The sequence below is a fragment of the Bombina bombina genome, chromosome 2 (genome assembly GCF_027579735.1).
Source record: "Bombina bombina isolate aBomBom1 chromosome 2, aBomBom1.pri, whole genome shotgun sequence".
Lineage (NCBI taxonomy): Eukaryota > Metazoa > Chordata > Amphibia > Anura > Bombinatoridae > Bombina > Bombina bombina.
In genome coordinates this window covers 1,084,435,259-1,084,451,143 of record NC_069500.1, presented here as the reverse complement: position 1 = coordinate 1,084,451,143, position 15,885 = coordinate 1,084,435,259, and the positions used below count along the sequence as shown (strand labels likewise).

The 15,885-nt window shown below is 38.2% G+C and overlaps 1 protein-coding gene across 1 annotated transcript in view; it reads right to left on the bottom strand.

Annotated features, from left to right (window-relative positions):
• Positions 1-15,633, bottom strand: part of REELD1 (reeler domain containing 1) — a 92,155-nt gene extending 76,522 nt beyond the window's left edge. Inside the window, exon 1 of the mRNA XM_053700215.1 lies at positions 15,414-15,633. Coding sequence (XP_053556190.1) covers positions 15,414-15,633 — 220 coding nt within the window. The remainder of the gene's footprint in view (positions 1-15,413) is intronic.
• Between the last annotated feature and the right edge of the window lie 252 nt (positions 15,634-15,885).

Sequence of the window (15,885 nt, the reverse complement as noted above, 5' to 3'; positions counted from 1 at the left end):
AGAGAGGGAGGGATAAAATAAAGACAGCCAATTCCTGCTGAAAATAATCCACACCCAAAATAAAGTTTAATGAAAAACATAAGCAGATTCAAACCGAAACCACTGCCTGAAGTACCTTTCTACCAAAAACTGCTTCAGAAGAAGAGAATACATCAAAACGGTAGAATTTAGTAAAAGTATGCAAAGAGGACCAAGTCGCTGCTTTGCAAATCTGATCAACTGAAGCTTCATTCCTAAACGCCCAGGAAGTAGAAACTGACCTAGTAGAATGAGCTGTAATCCTCTGAGGCGGAGTCTTACCCGATTTAACATAGGCAAGATGAATTAAAGATTTCAACCAGGATGCCAAAGAAATGGCAGAAGCTTTCTGGCCTTTTCTAGAACCAGAAAAGATGACAAATAGACTAGAAGTCTTTCGGAAAGATTTAGTAGCTTCAACATAATATTTCAAAGCTCTAACAACATCCAAAGAATGTAACGATTTCTCCTTAGAATTCTTAGGATTAGGACATAATGAAGGAACCACGATTTCTCTACTAATGTTGTTGGAATTCACAACCTTAGGTAAAAATTCAAAAGAAGTTCGCAACACCGCCTTATCCTGATGAAAAATCAGAAAAGGAGACTCACAAGAAAGAGCAGATAATTCAGAAACTCTTCTGGCAGAAGAGATGGCCAAAAGGAACAAAACTTTCCAAGAAAGCAATTTAATGTCCAATGAATGCATAGGTTCAAACGGAGGAGCTTGAAGAGCTCCCAGAACCAAATTCAAACTCCATGGAGGAGAAATTGACTTAATGACAGGTTTTATACGAACCAAAGCTTGTACAAAACAATGAATATCAGGAAGAATAGCAATCTTTCTGTGAAAAAGAACAGAAAGAGCAGAGATTTGTCCTTTCAAGGAACTTGCGGACAAACCCTTATCTAAACCATCCTGAAGAAATTGTAATATTCTCGGAATTCTAAAAGAATACCAAGAAAAATGATGAGTAAGACACCAAGAAATATAAGTCTTCCAGACTCTATAATATATCTCTCTAGATACAGATTTACGAGCCTGTAACATAGTATCAATCACAGAGTCAGAGAAACCTCTTTGACTAAGAATCAAGCGTTCAATCTCCATACCTTTAAATTTAAGGATTTCAGATCCGGATGGAAAAAAGGACCTTGCGACAGAAGGTCTGGTCTTAACGGAAGAGTCCATGGTTGGCAAGATGCCATCCGGACAAGATCCGCATACCAAAACCTGTGAGGCCATGCCGGAGCTATTAGCAGAACAAACGAGCATTCCCTCAGAATCTTGGAGATTACTCTTGGAAGAAGAACTAGAGGCGGAAAGATATAGGCAGGATGATACTTCCAAGGAAGTGATAATGCATCCACTGCCTCCGCCTGAGGATCCCGGGATCTGGACAGATACCTGGGAAGTTTCTTGTTTAGATGAGAGGCCATCAGATCTATCTCTGGAAGCCCCCACATTTGAACAATCTGAAGAAATACCTCTGGGTGAAGAGACCATTCGCCCGGATGCAACGTTTGGCGACTGAGATAATCCGCTTCCCAATTGTCTACACCTGGGATATGAACCGCAGAGATTAGACAGGAGCTGGATTCCGCCCAAACCAAAATTCGAGATACTTCTTTCATAGCCAGAGGACTGTGAGTCCCTCTTTGATGATTGATGTATGCCACAGTTGTGACATTGTCTGTCTGAAAACAAATGAACGATTCTCTCTTCAGAAGAGGCCAAAACTGAAGAGCTCTGAAAATTGCACGGAGTTCCAAAATATTGATCGGTAATCTCACCTCCTGAGATTCCCAAACTCCCTGTGCCGTCAGAGATCCCCACACAGCTCCCCAACCTGTGAGACTTGCATCTGTTGAAATTACAGTCCAGGTCGGAAGAACAAAAGAAGCCCCCTGAATTAAACGATGGTGATCTGTCCACCACGTTAGAGAGTGTCGAACAATCGGTTTTAAAGATATTAATTGAGATATCTTCGTGTAATCCCTGCACCATTGGTTCAGCATACAGAGCTGAAGAGGTCGCATGTGAAAACGAGCAAAGGGGATCGCGTCCGATGCAGCAGTCATAAGACCTAGAATTTCCATGCATAAGGCTACCGAAGGGAATGATTGTGACTGAAGGATTCGACAAGCTGTAATCAATTTTAGACGTCTCTTGTCTGTTAAAGACAGAGTCATGGACACTGAATCTATCTGGAAACCCAGAAAGGTTACCCTTGTTTGAGGAATCAAAGAACTTTTTGGTAAATTGATCCTCCAACCATGATCTTGAAGAAACAACACAAGTCGATTCGTATGAGACTCTGCTAAATGTAAAGACTGAGCAAGTACCAAGATATCGTCCAAATAAGGAAATACCACAATACCCTGTTCTCTGATTACAGACAGAAGGGCACCGAGAATCTTTGTGAAAATTCTTGGAGCTGTAGCAAGGCCAAACGGTAGAGCCACAAATTGGTAATGCTTGTCTAGAAAAGAGAATCTCAGGAACTGAAAATGATCTGGATGAATCGGAATATGCAGATATGCATCCTGTAAATCTATTGTGGACATATAATTCCCTTGCTGAACAAAAGGCAATATAGTCCTTACAGTTACCATCTTGAACGTTGGTATCCTTACATAACGATTCAATAATTTTAGATCCAGAACTGGTCTGAAGGAATTCTCCTTCTTTGGTACAATGAAGAGATTTGAATAAAACCCCATCCCCTGTTCCGGAACTGGAACTGGCATAATTACTCCAGCCAACTCTAGATCTGAAACACAATTCAGAAATGCTTGAGCTTTCACTGGATTTACTGGGACACGGGAAAGAAAAAATCTCTTTGCAGGAGGTCTCATCTTGAAACCAATTCTGTACCCTTCTGAAACAATGCTCTGAATCCAAAGATTGTGAACAGAATTGATCCAAATTTCTTTGAAAAAACGTAACCTGCCCCCTACCAGCTGAACTGGAATGAGGGCCGTACCTTCATGTGAACTTAGAAGCAGGCTTTGCCTTTCTAGCAGGCTTGGATTTATTCCAGACTGGAGATGGTTTCCAAACTGAAACTGCTCCTGAGGACGAAGGATCAGGCTTTTGTTCTTTGTTGAAACGAAAGGAACGAAAACGATTGTTAGCCCTGTTTTTACCTTTAGATTTTTTATCCTGTGGTAAAAAAGTTCCTTTCCCACCAGTAACAGTTGAAATAATAGAATCCAACTGAGAACCAAATAATTTGTTTCCCTGGAAAGAAATGGAAAGTAGAGTTGATTTAGAAGCCATATCAGCATTCCAAGTCTTAAGCCATAAAGCTCTTCTGGCTAAGATAGCTAGAGACATAAACCTAACATCAACTCTAATAATATCAAAAATGGCATCACAGATAAAATTATTAGCATGCTGAAGAAGAATAATAATATCATGAGAATCACGATTTGCTACTTGTTGCGCTAGGGTTTCCAACCAAAAAGTTGAAGCTGCAGCAACATCAGCCAATGATATAGCAGGTCTAAGAAGATTACCTGAACACAGATAAGCTTTTCTTAGAAAGGATTCAATTTTTCTATCTAAAGGATCCTTAAACGAGGTACCATCTGACGTAGGAATGGTAGTACGTTTAGCAAGGGTAGAAATAGCCCCATCAACTTTAGGGATTTTGTCCCAAAATTCTAACCTGTCAGGCGGAACAGGATATAATTGCTTAAAACGTTTAGAAGGAGTAAATGAATTACCCAATTTATCCCATTCTTTGGAAATCACTGCAGAAATAGCATTAGGAACAGGAAAAACTTCTGGAATAACCGCAGGAGCTTTAAAAACCTTATCCAAACGTATAGAATTAGTATCAAGAGGACTAGAATCCTCTATTTCTAAAGCAATTAGTACTTCTTTAAGTAAAGAGCGAATAAATTCCATCTTAAATAAATATGAAGATTTATCAGCATCAATCTCTGAGATAGAATCCTCTGAACCAGAAGAGTCCAAAGAATCAGAATGATGGTGTTCATTTAAAAATTCATCTGTAGAGAGAGAAGATTTAAAAGACTTTTTACGTTTACTAGAAGGAGAAATAACAGACAAAGCCTTCTTTATGGATTCAGAAACAAAATCTCTTATGTTATCAGGAACATTCTGCACCTTAGATGTTGAGGGAACTGCAACAGGCAATGGTACATTACTAAAGGAAATATTATCTGCTTTAACAAGTTTGTCATGACAATTATTACAAACAACAGCTGGAGGAATAGCTACCAAAAATTTACAGCAGATACACTTAGCTTTGGTAGATCCAGCAGGCAGTGATTTTCCTGTAGTATCTTCTGGCTCAGATGCAACGTGAGACATCTTGCAATATGTAAGAGAAAAAACAACATATAAAGCAAAATAGATCAAATTCCTTATAAGACAGTTTCAGGAATGGGAAAGAATGCCAAATATCAAGCTTCTAGCAACCAGAAGCAAATGAAAAATGAGACTGAAATAATGTGGAGACAAAAGCGACGCCCATATTTTTTTAGCGCCAAATAAGACGCCCACATTATTTGGCGCCTAAATGCTTTTGGCGCCAAAAATGACGCCACATCCGGAACGCCGACATTTTTGGCGCAAAATAACGTCAAAAAATGACGCAACTTCCGGCGACACGTATGACGCCGGAAACGGAAAAGAATTTTTGCGCCAAAAAAGTCCGCGCCAAGAATGACGCAATAAAATGAAGCATTTTCAGCCCCCGCGAGCCTAACAGCCCACAGGGAAAAAAGTCAGATTTTTGAGGTAAGAAAAATATGATAATTCAATGCATAATCCCAAATATGAAACTGACTGTCTGAAAATAAGGAAAGTTGAACATTCTGAGTCAAGGCAAATAAATGTTTGAATACATATATTTAGAACTTTATAAATAAAGTGCCCAACCATAGCTTAGAGTGTCACAGAAAATAAGACTTACTTACCCCAGGACACTCATCTACATGTTTGTAGAAAGCCAAACCAGTACTGAAACGAGAATCAGTAGAGGTAATGGTAAATATAAGAGTATATCGTCGATCTGAAAAGGGAGGTAAGAGATGAATCTCTACGACCGATAACAGAGAACCTTATGAAATAGACCCCGTAGAAGGAGATCACTGCATTCAATAGGCAATACTCTCTTCACATCCCTCTGACATTCACTGCACGCTGAGAGGAAAACCGGGCTCCAACTTGCTGCGGAGCGCATATCAACGTAGAATCTAGCACAAACTTACTTCACCACCTCCCTTGGAGGCAAAGTTTGTAAAACTGATTTGTGGGTGTGGTGAGGGGTGTATTTATAGGCATTTTAAGGTTTGGGAAACTTTGCCCCTCCTGGTAGGAATGTATATCCCATACGTCACTAGCTCATGGACTCTTGTTAATTACATGAAAGAAACATAAACTTTATTCAAGTGTAGTCACACTCATTAAAACATGGGGGTACCAGCATAAAAATAGAATGAAAAACAAAAATCAAACATGAGAACAAATAGCTGACATGTTTCGGCACACAGCCGTAATCATAGCTAATGGGCACACCTGCATTAAACCTTTAGTACCCTTCTCTAAATTCTCATTGGTTGCAATAAAATCATGTTGAGATTGTCACTCCTCCCTATTGTTTATTTGTAACTTGCAATTCAATCTTGAATAAATATAATAGGATAGAACTCCTAACTAGAGGAACATAATTCTAACAAAATTATGTCTATTATATTTGATATAAATTCAAATTTAAAAATACTTAGCCAGACTAATGTTACAACAATAATAGATTATAACTAGATAGATAGCAGCCGTTTTAATATCTTATATATTTATAAAAGACCTTAATAGATAGTAGAAAAAGCTGTAACCATACAATTCTTCCATTATAAATATTGAAAAAACTAACTGCATCCAAATATGTTGATAAAGAATGTATGAAAAATTCTATGAAAGTGTAAAAGAGTATTTTCTAACTATTTAAAATAGTATTTTCTAACACCCAATACAGCAACGAATTTGGACTTGGTATATAGCTAATGAATTGACAAATATAATCAAATTTATTCATTCTGGATTATTCCTATCTTTATTTAAGTATATACTATACCAAATCCACATTCATTACACAAATTGAGAGAAATTGGAAAAAATCTATTTCCAATAATTAATTAAGTCGAACTCAGAGTTCAAACCTGAGGGGACTCTGGTACCCAGTCTAAATATCCAGAACATCTCCCTCTTGCCCAGCAATTTGTCTCTATCCCTTCCCCTAGGGGGGTAGCCACCCTTTCAATAGCCTGCCAGCGAAAAGTGGTCAAAGCCTTATTGTGCCTTTTAGCAAAGTGCTGGACAAGAGGGGTTGTCGCTGTGCCTGAACTGATTGTGGATAAATGATTCCTAATTCTCGTGTTGGCATCATTCGAGGTTAATCCTACATACTGTACAGAACACTCTATACATGTTATTAAATAAATAACATATGTAGTAGTACAGTTGAGGCATGTATCAATCTTAAATGTTTCTCCTGTACTAGTAGAATGGAAGCTATCAGAAAATATTGCATATTCACAAGGTCTGCATTTACGTTTACCACACTTATATAGCCCTTTGTGTTGTATCCATGAGCTCTCAGACTTTCTATTAGGTTTTGGTTTGGTAAACAAGAGGGGGACAGAATATTACCCAAAGTTCTACATTTCCTATATGAACATTTTAGGCCTCTGTCCACACACTCTGCTAGACCATCATCTGCTGCCAGCATTTTAAAGTGTTTTTTCACTATTCTACAGATATCTCTGTATTGGGCGCTGTACTCAGTGACAAAGTAAGACTCACTCTTTTTCACTGGGTTGATATTATCCGATCTCTTTCTTGTATTGAGTAATGTCTTCCTATCTATCCTGGCTACCTGCCCCTGTGCTTTATCCAGGATAGTGTCTGCATAGCCTCTCTCTTTGAGTCTTTTTCTCAACTCCTCGCTTTGCATGCTAAAAGCTCCATCCTCCGTACAATTTCTCCTTAACCTTATAAATTGTCCCTTTGCCACTGAAAAGGGTACATGTGGAGGATGGCAACTCCTAGCATGCAAAAGTGTATTGCGTGTTATTGGCTTGCGGTATGTGTCACATATTATGCGCCCGTTTCCAGTACCAGTCAAAGTCTAAGAAACAAATGCTCTCTTTATGGTGTTCAAAAGTAAAATTCAAACCCATATCATTATTATTGATCCCGGAAATGAAGTTGTTCAACTCATCTTCCGTGCCCTTCCATATAAGAAGCAAGTCATCTATGTATCTCCTGTAAGACACAATCTGATCTTTAAATACATTCTTATCCCCAAAGATGTGGGACAGCTCCCACCAACCCATATACAGGTTGGCGAAAGATGGTGCAAACTTGGCACCCATTGCTGTCCCACACCTCTGGAGATGGAATAGTCCTTCAAACTTGAAGTAATTGTGTGTCAGGAGATACATAGTGACTCTTCGTACATAATCCTTTAATTCATCAGAAAAGTTGGTAAAATTGTGCAGAAAATATGTTATAGCTTCAAGCCCTCTCTCATGTGGTATGGAGGAGTAGAGTGATGTGACATCAATTGTCACCCAACTATACTCTCCTTCCACCCACTTTTCTTCTTCTAAGAGATTTATGACGTGTTTAGTGTCTCTCAAGTAACTTTGTAATCTGAGAACTAATGGATTCAGAATAGAATCCAACCACTCTGATAAATGCTCTGATACAGAACCTATACCGCTCACAATCGGGCGGCCTTTAACGTCATCAATGCTCTTATGCACTTTGGGAAGATGATGGAAGATGGGCACAACGGGACATGTTACATATAGATAATCCCTCGTGGATTCATTAATGTGCCCATCTTCCAAACCATCATCCAAAATGGTCTTTAGAGTAGCTTGGTACATCTGTGTAGGGTCACCTGGTAACGGAACATAATTGTCAGTATTTTGTAATTGGCGTAAGGCCTCTTTAACGTAATCGGTCCTGTCGAGAACGACTATTGAACCACCCTTATCTGCCTTGCGTATTGTAATATCATCCATTCTTTTCAATTCATTTAATGCCCTTTTTGCATTGCGTGATAAATTATCATGAGAAACAGCCGTTTCTCTTAAACTCAAAAGATCATTCTCCACCCTTCTGTAAAAGGTCTCTAGTATTGTGCCCCTATAATGTATAGGGTAAAAGTCAGATGAGGGTTTAAACCCACTAAACTCATTTACAGAATGGTGGTCCTGATCAATATGACCTTCAATAGACAAAGCATTAAGGGTGTTAATGTCACAAGCATCCTTAAAAGAGGTACAATTACCCTCACATGCTTCAGGTATACCACTTCCAACCCTGGTTTCCTCCTTCAATGGTGATTCCCTAAAAAATTTCTGTAAAGTTAAGTTCCTTATCAATTTATTTAGATCTAGCATAGTCTCAAAAACATTGAACATATTTGTTGGTGCAAAGTTAAGACCCAGACTCAATACATTAAGATGTTCTTTAGTGAGTATTCTAGATGAAATTGTTTATTTGTACTTCGTGTTGGTCCTGTTCCCTCTTACTGGGTACCTTATTTGCTCGTGACCTATACCTGTTTTTTCTGATGCTATGTGAAAAACCTTCTCAAATTCTGCTTTATCTTGGTTTGCCTGACCAGATTGATTAGTATGTTGACTCATCACATATTTAGAACCTTTGCTACTAGCTGCTGCTTGTGACACTATCTCCTTCTGTTTCGCTCCCTGATCATCATTGTATATAGCTACTTGTGAATTGGGAATCTGAAAATTAACATTATGATGTGTACTGGGTTTTAAGATACCAGTCTGTGTGCTCTGACCCTGATTACTTTCTCCTTGTTGTTTTAATACTTCTGAATTCTTGTTACTTTCAGAATGGGGTGCAGGTGTAAGTGTATTACTTGGAGATCTATTATGTCTATTGCTATTCCTATTCCTACTCCTGGATCTACCCCTATTCTGTGATCTCCTTGTGTTTGATCTATCTGTCTTGTTCCAAACATAAACATTCTTGTTATCAAAATCTGTTTTATCTCTCACATATTTTGTGTGCTTTAAATTCAAGACAGAAGTTTTAATCTCAGTAAGAGATGTTTTCAGAATATTATCAAACTTAGGGAAATCTATTTCATTTTTTCTGCTGTTCATTTCAATTTGCAGTATCCCAATTTCCTCTCTTACTGTTGTTAACAATTTAACTTTATATGATATCAAATGTAACATTAGTCGAACAGAACACTCAGTGAGAATACTATTCCAGGCCTCAATAAATTCCTCATCCTGGACCTCAAAGGTTGGAAATTTATTGAGCCTAAGTCCTCTTGGTATCATATTTAATTTCAAGTATCTTTCAAAAGTCCAAATATCATATTGCAATTTCATTTCCTTAATGAGTAGTTTCTCCATTTCGTCAAACAAGCAACTCAAGTTGTAGTCCATAATATTCGTAGAAAAAATTCTGTCCAAATCCATACATTCTCTATCAGTCACTGGCATAAGTGAATAAAAATTTGAATTTTCAGTACCCTCCATGTTTGAAGTGCTCATGGACAAATTAGATAAATGAGGATATGAATAAACTGTGCTTTATCAGGTATGCACAGATAATTAAACAAAAATAAAGAAAGTGTTTTCAATCCTTCATTAAATATATGAAAATATGTCCAAAGATAGTCTTATCCTTTATTAACCCCACATGGCTATTGCCCTAAGACTTCATGTGAGAGGCAACAACAGTCTCATCAGAAACAATTAGATCAATCATAGAGCGCAGTCACTGTTGTGAGTAAATGTCGGTGTGGGTCTAATACACAATCTTCCTTAACCCCTTAAGGACACAGCCATTTTTCAATTTCTTTCCCTTAAGGACCAGGGCTATTTTTACATTTCTGCGGTGTTTGTGTTTAGCTGTAATTTTCCTCTTACTCATTTACTGTACCCACACATATTATATACCGTTTTTCTCGCCATTAAATGGACTTTCTAAAGATACCATTATTTTCATCATATCTTATAATTTACTATAAAAAAATTTATAAAATATGAGGAAAAAATGGAAAAAAACACACTTTTTCTAACTTTGACCCCCAAAATCTGTTACACATCTACAACCACCAAAAAACACCCATGCTAAATAGTTTCTAAATTTTGTCCTGAGTTTAGAAATACCCAATATTTACATGTTCTTTGCGTTTTTCGCAAGTTATAGGGCAATAAGTACAAGTAGCACTTTGCTATTTCCAAACCACTTTTTTTCAAAATTAGCGCTAGTTACATTGGGACACTGATATTTTTCAGGAATCCCTGAATATCCCTTGACATGTATATATATTTTTTTAGAAGACATCCCAAAGTAATGATCTAGGCCCATTTTGGTATATTTCATGCCACCATTTCACCGCCAAATGAGATCAAATAAAGAAAAAATTCACTTTTTCATAATTTTTTTTCACAAACTTTAGGTTTCTCACTGAAATTATTTGCAAACAACTTGTGCAATTATGGCATAAATGGTTGTAAACGCTTCTCTGGGATCCCCTTTGTTCATAAATAGCAGACATATATGGCTTTGGCATTGCTTTTTGGTAATTAGAAGGCCGCTAAATGCCTCTGCGCACCACACATGTATTATGCCCAGCAGTGAAGGGGTTAATTAGGGAGCATGTAGGGAGCTTCTAGGGTTAATTTTAGCTTTAGTGTAGTGTAGTAGACAACCCCAAGTATTGATCTAGGCCCATCTTGGTATATTTCATGCCACCATGTCACCGCCAAATGCGATCAAATAAAAAAAAATGTTAAATTTTTTTACAATTTTAGGTTTCTCACTGAAATTATTTACAAACAACTTGTGCAATTATGACATAAATGGTTGTAAATGCTTCTCTGGGATCCCCTTTGTTCAGAAATAGCAGACATATATGGCTTTTGTGTTGCTTTTTGGTAATTAGAAGGCTGCTAAATGCTGCTGCGCATCACACGTGTATTATGCCCAGCAGTGCAGGGGTTAATTAGATAGCTTGTAGGGAGCTTGCAGGGTTAATTTTAGCTTTAGTGTAGAGATCAGCCTCCCACCTGAAAGATCCCACCCCCTGATCCCTCCCAAACATCTCTCTTCCCTCCCCCACCCCACAATTGTCCCCGCCATCTTAAGTACTGGCAGAAACTCTGCCAGTACTAAAATAAAAGGCTTTTTTTTTTTTTTTATGAATTTTTTTTTAAAAAAAAATATATGTTTAGCTGTGATGGACCCCCCCCTTAGCCCCTAACCTCTCTGATCCCCCCCAAACAGCTCTATAACACTTGCCCACATCCTATTTGCTGCCATCTTGGGTACTGGCAGCTGTCTGCCAGTACCCAATTTGCCTCCAAAAAATGTTTATTTTTATTTTTTTTCATGTAATTAAATGTTTTCTGTAGTGTAGCTGCCCCCCCTAATACCCTCCTCCCTCTCCCCCTCCCAGATCCTTTTGAAAATTATTTCCCCCCCTCCCTCTCCCTCTCTCCCCCCCTCCCTCTCCCTCTCTCCCCCCCTCCCTCTCCCTCTCTCCCATTCATAAATTCATTGGTGGCAGTGGCTGTTACGCGATCGCGCGCACATATGCGCGCGCACGCGCGCTCCCTGCAGGCCCCCTGCACGCTCCCGGCACCCGGCGTGCACATTGCACATTCAGGAACCGGATGCCGGGTAGCGATGGGCCGCCCACCCGCCTCCCTGAAGCTGCTCCCACCCACCAACGATCGGGCCCATCGCAACCGGTGCAGAGAGGGCCACAGAGTGGCTCTCTCTGCATCGGTTTGGGAAAAAAGGTATTGCAGTGATGCCTCAATGTTGAGGCATCACAGCAATACCTTGAAAGCGGCTGGAAGCGATCAGGATCGCTTCCAGCCGCTTTAAACCCTGATGTCGTACAGGGTACGTCGCTGGTCTTTAAAGACCAGGTTGTGTGCGACGTACCCTGTACGACATGTGTCGTTAAGGGGTTAAAAATTGTCTTACTCATGCAAGAAACCGCTATGCGGCTACCCACTTACCGACCTCACCGGATATTTCCTCGATAAGTGATTGCTCTTGGCGTCCTGGAAGTCGTTATCCACCGCTATGTCCGTACTCTTACTTCAGCATCGAAGCAGCCCTCTGTACTTCCGATGCCCTTCTGATATCCAAACACTGGAAACAGCGTGAATACGTGTGAATGCGTGTGTGACGTACCACGTGTACGTGCTCATCCAATCAGATTGGAGAGATTCCGGGACAAATTTCTTGAATGATAGCAAGCCTCAATAGGGAAGTCTAGCTGTCCACGCCAAACTGGGGTATGATGGAGCACTTAAACACAGCTATTGCACATCTGCTGACCTGAAAAAGTACACGAATCCACAAGCCCAAAGTTTTTCAGCAAAAAGTGCAAAATAGCGGTAAAAACATAAACTTTATTCAAGTGTAGTCACACTCATTAAAACATGGGGGTACCAGCATAAAAATAGAATGAAAAACAAAAATCAAACATGAGAACAAATAGCTGACATGTTTCGGCACACAGCTGTAATCATAGCTAATGGGCACACCTGCATTAAACCTTTAGTACCCTTCTCTAAATTCTCATTGGTTGCAATAAAATCATGTTGAGATTGTCACTCCTCCCTATTGTTTATTTGTAACTTGCAATTCAATCTTGAATAAATATAATAGGATAGAACTCCTAACTAGAGGAACATAATTCTAACAAAATTATGTCTATTATATTTGATATAAATTCAAATTTAAAAATACTTAGCCAGACTAATGTTACAACAATAATAGATTATAACTAGATAGATAGCAGCCGTTTTAATATCTTTTATATTTTATAAGAGATCTTAATAGATAGTAGAAAAAGCTGTAACCATACAATTCTTCCATTATAAATATTGTATTATTTAGATGTATATTAGTGTGTTCCCCTGTTAAGTTAAAATAAATATATATTTATGATAATTAGCATGATTCCCTAAAACCTGGCCCATCTAGATGAGCCAGCAACCTGTGCATGCATTCTGACAGTTAACCGTACTATAGGTTAAATAACACTAGATTATGGGCTAGATTACAAGTGGAGCACTAAATATCACTTGCATGCAAGCGATATTAGCGCTCCACTGTGTAATACCAGCGCACGATAAAGTGCGCTGGTATTACAAGTAAATCGCAATGCAAATGCAAGCTCACGTTCATATTGCTAGGAAGCATTGCCCTCATGAGAACGTGCTTCCATAGGCTCCTATGGTAGCCTCTTCCTGATGCCGTCAGAGACGGCATCAGAACCTCGCACAGCGATAGGCAGCATTTTTAAATATATATGTATATGAATATATAATATATATTATGTGTTGATATGTGTTTATACATATATTTAAACATAAATATATATGTATATGAATATATAATACATATTATGTGTTGATATGTGTTTATACATATATTTAAACATAAATATATATGTATATGAATATATAATATATATTATGTGTTGATATGTGTTTATACATATATTTAAACATAAATATATATGTATATGAATATATAATATATATTATGCGTTGATATGTGTTTATACATATATTTAAACATAAATATATATGTATATAGTCATATACATATATTTTTACATTGTGGTCTATGGGAATACACAGTCCCCATAGGCCGCAATGTAAAGGCACTTTTCAGTGCCTTTTTTTTCTATCACCCACTCCCACCAACTTTAAAGCCCCTAACTGCCTAGTGCAGTTTTTTTGTATTCAAAAACAATAGTGCCCTCTATTTTGAGGGCATTTGGGGCACTTTTAGAAAATCTAAGAAGATCTAATCTAATAAAATCTAATAATTCAGCGCTCCACTTGTAATCTAGCCCTATGAGGCCTATTTAACAACGGTCTTGCGGACCTGATCCAACAGTGCGGATCAGGTCCACAAGACCTCGCTGAATGCGGTGAGCAATACGCTCTCCATATTCAGAATTGCGCCAGCAGCTCACAAGAGCTGCTGGTGCAACGCCGCCCCCTGCAAACTCGCAGCCAATGGGCTGCCAGCAGGGAGGTGTCAATCAAATTGTGGTGATTCCTGTCCGCCTGCTGCTTCATAACTGCTGTTTCTGGCGAGTCTGAAGACTCGCCTGAAACACGGGCCCACAAGCTCCGTACGGAGCTTGATAAATGGGCCTCCAAGTGTTCTTTGCAGCAGCAGCAAATTTTACGGTGACCATGTTGTTGTTTTTTTGTTTCTTTTTAATACGTTACCTGTGCAATGCTGTTGAAAAAATGGAGGTAAGTCCCAACCAGAGTTATCTTTAAGCCACTGAATTCATAGCAGGGAGTTGGAGGGAGAAAGCTTACCTTTAATGCTTTATTGTATATATGCAAATGTAAAAGCCAATCTTCTCAATTGGCAAGGCATTCAATATTCAGGCACAATTTTACAAAATGTCTATATTCAAGGGTGTTTGCAATGTTTGACAATCTAACTACATTTGCCTGGAAAATGGTATTTTCATACTTCCCAGTCCAGTCCCTAGAATCAAAGAAGCACTACAGTTGACGTCCGGCAATCCTTTGCACAACAGGAATTATGGGAGATATATAAATATATCCAAAAACAAAACAAAAACAGTACAGCATTCAGAGGCTTTGAAAAAAAAATCATAGAACTTTTATTGATGTTTCGAGGAAGTATTTGCCCTTTCTTTGGAACAGTGCGAACAGTGAAACAAAGGTGTATTTATAATGAACAATGTACTCGCTCCCCCAATGTGTAAAAACTGGTGTTCTGTGATTCATTATGCATATAAACAATAATGTCACAACGTAATTAATGTGTAATCAACACACATATCCCTTGTAGCAAATATCTTTGTAAACAAATAAAAGTGTAACTCTAAAACATTGTGTGTGATATATGAACATACACAGTATAGAGCAATATCAAATTTGAGTGTGGGGTGGTGGTTTAAATGGAGATAAAACCAATTTTTTATGGCTCAGATAGGTCATACAATTTTAAACAACTTTCAAATTTAGTTTTATTATCTAATTTGCTTTGCTCTCTTGGTATCGTGTGTTGATAAGCATACATAGGTAGGCTCAGGAGCTGGGATCTAGCTGCTGATTGGTGGCTGCACATAAATAGCTCCCGGTAGTGCATTGCTGCTTCTTCAATAAAGGATACTAAGATAATGAAGCAAAATTGATAATAGAAGTAAATTGGAAAGATTTTTAAAATTGTATGCTCTACCTAAATCATAAAAGAAAAATGATAGGTTTCATGTTCTTTTAAGTTTGAGATAACAATGATTACTGGTGCCATAGACATTGAAGATTCAACTCACCTGGTACTCTGTCTCCAGGTACATAGAATGACCTGTTAGTGTATATGGTGATGTAGGTCTTCTTGGGGTTCTGAGGATGCGCTCGGATATGCTTTGGTCTCATGTCAGAGCAGGCACTAAGGCTGGCACCATGCGAGAAAGCAGCAGTGGAAGAAATGAAATACAGGCTGATACAGGTCCATCCAAAGAGGAAAATCTTGGTATTTATTCCATCCTCCATCTTATTTTTTGTTTACAAAGAAAATCACTTATTATAATGAGTATGTAGAATACTATCATGTTTAGTTCTCTAAAGCTCTGTGTTAGGTAAAAAAAGATATACAGTATCATTAATCTGTTATTGTTAGTATTATAACTAATGACTATAATATGCTATTATATTTTTTAGAAATAACAACATTTTCAGTAGAACAAAGCTGTAAACAAAAAAATATTATTTCTCTACATTTAACATTCTCCTTACATGATATCA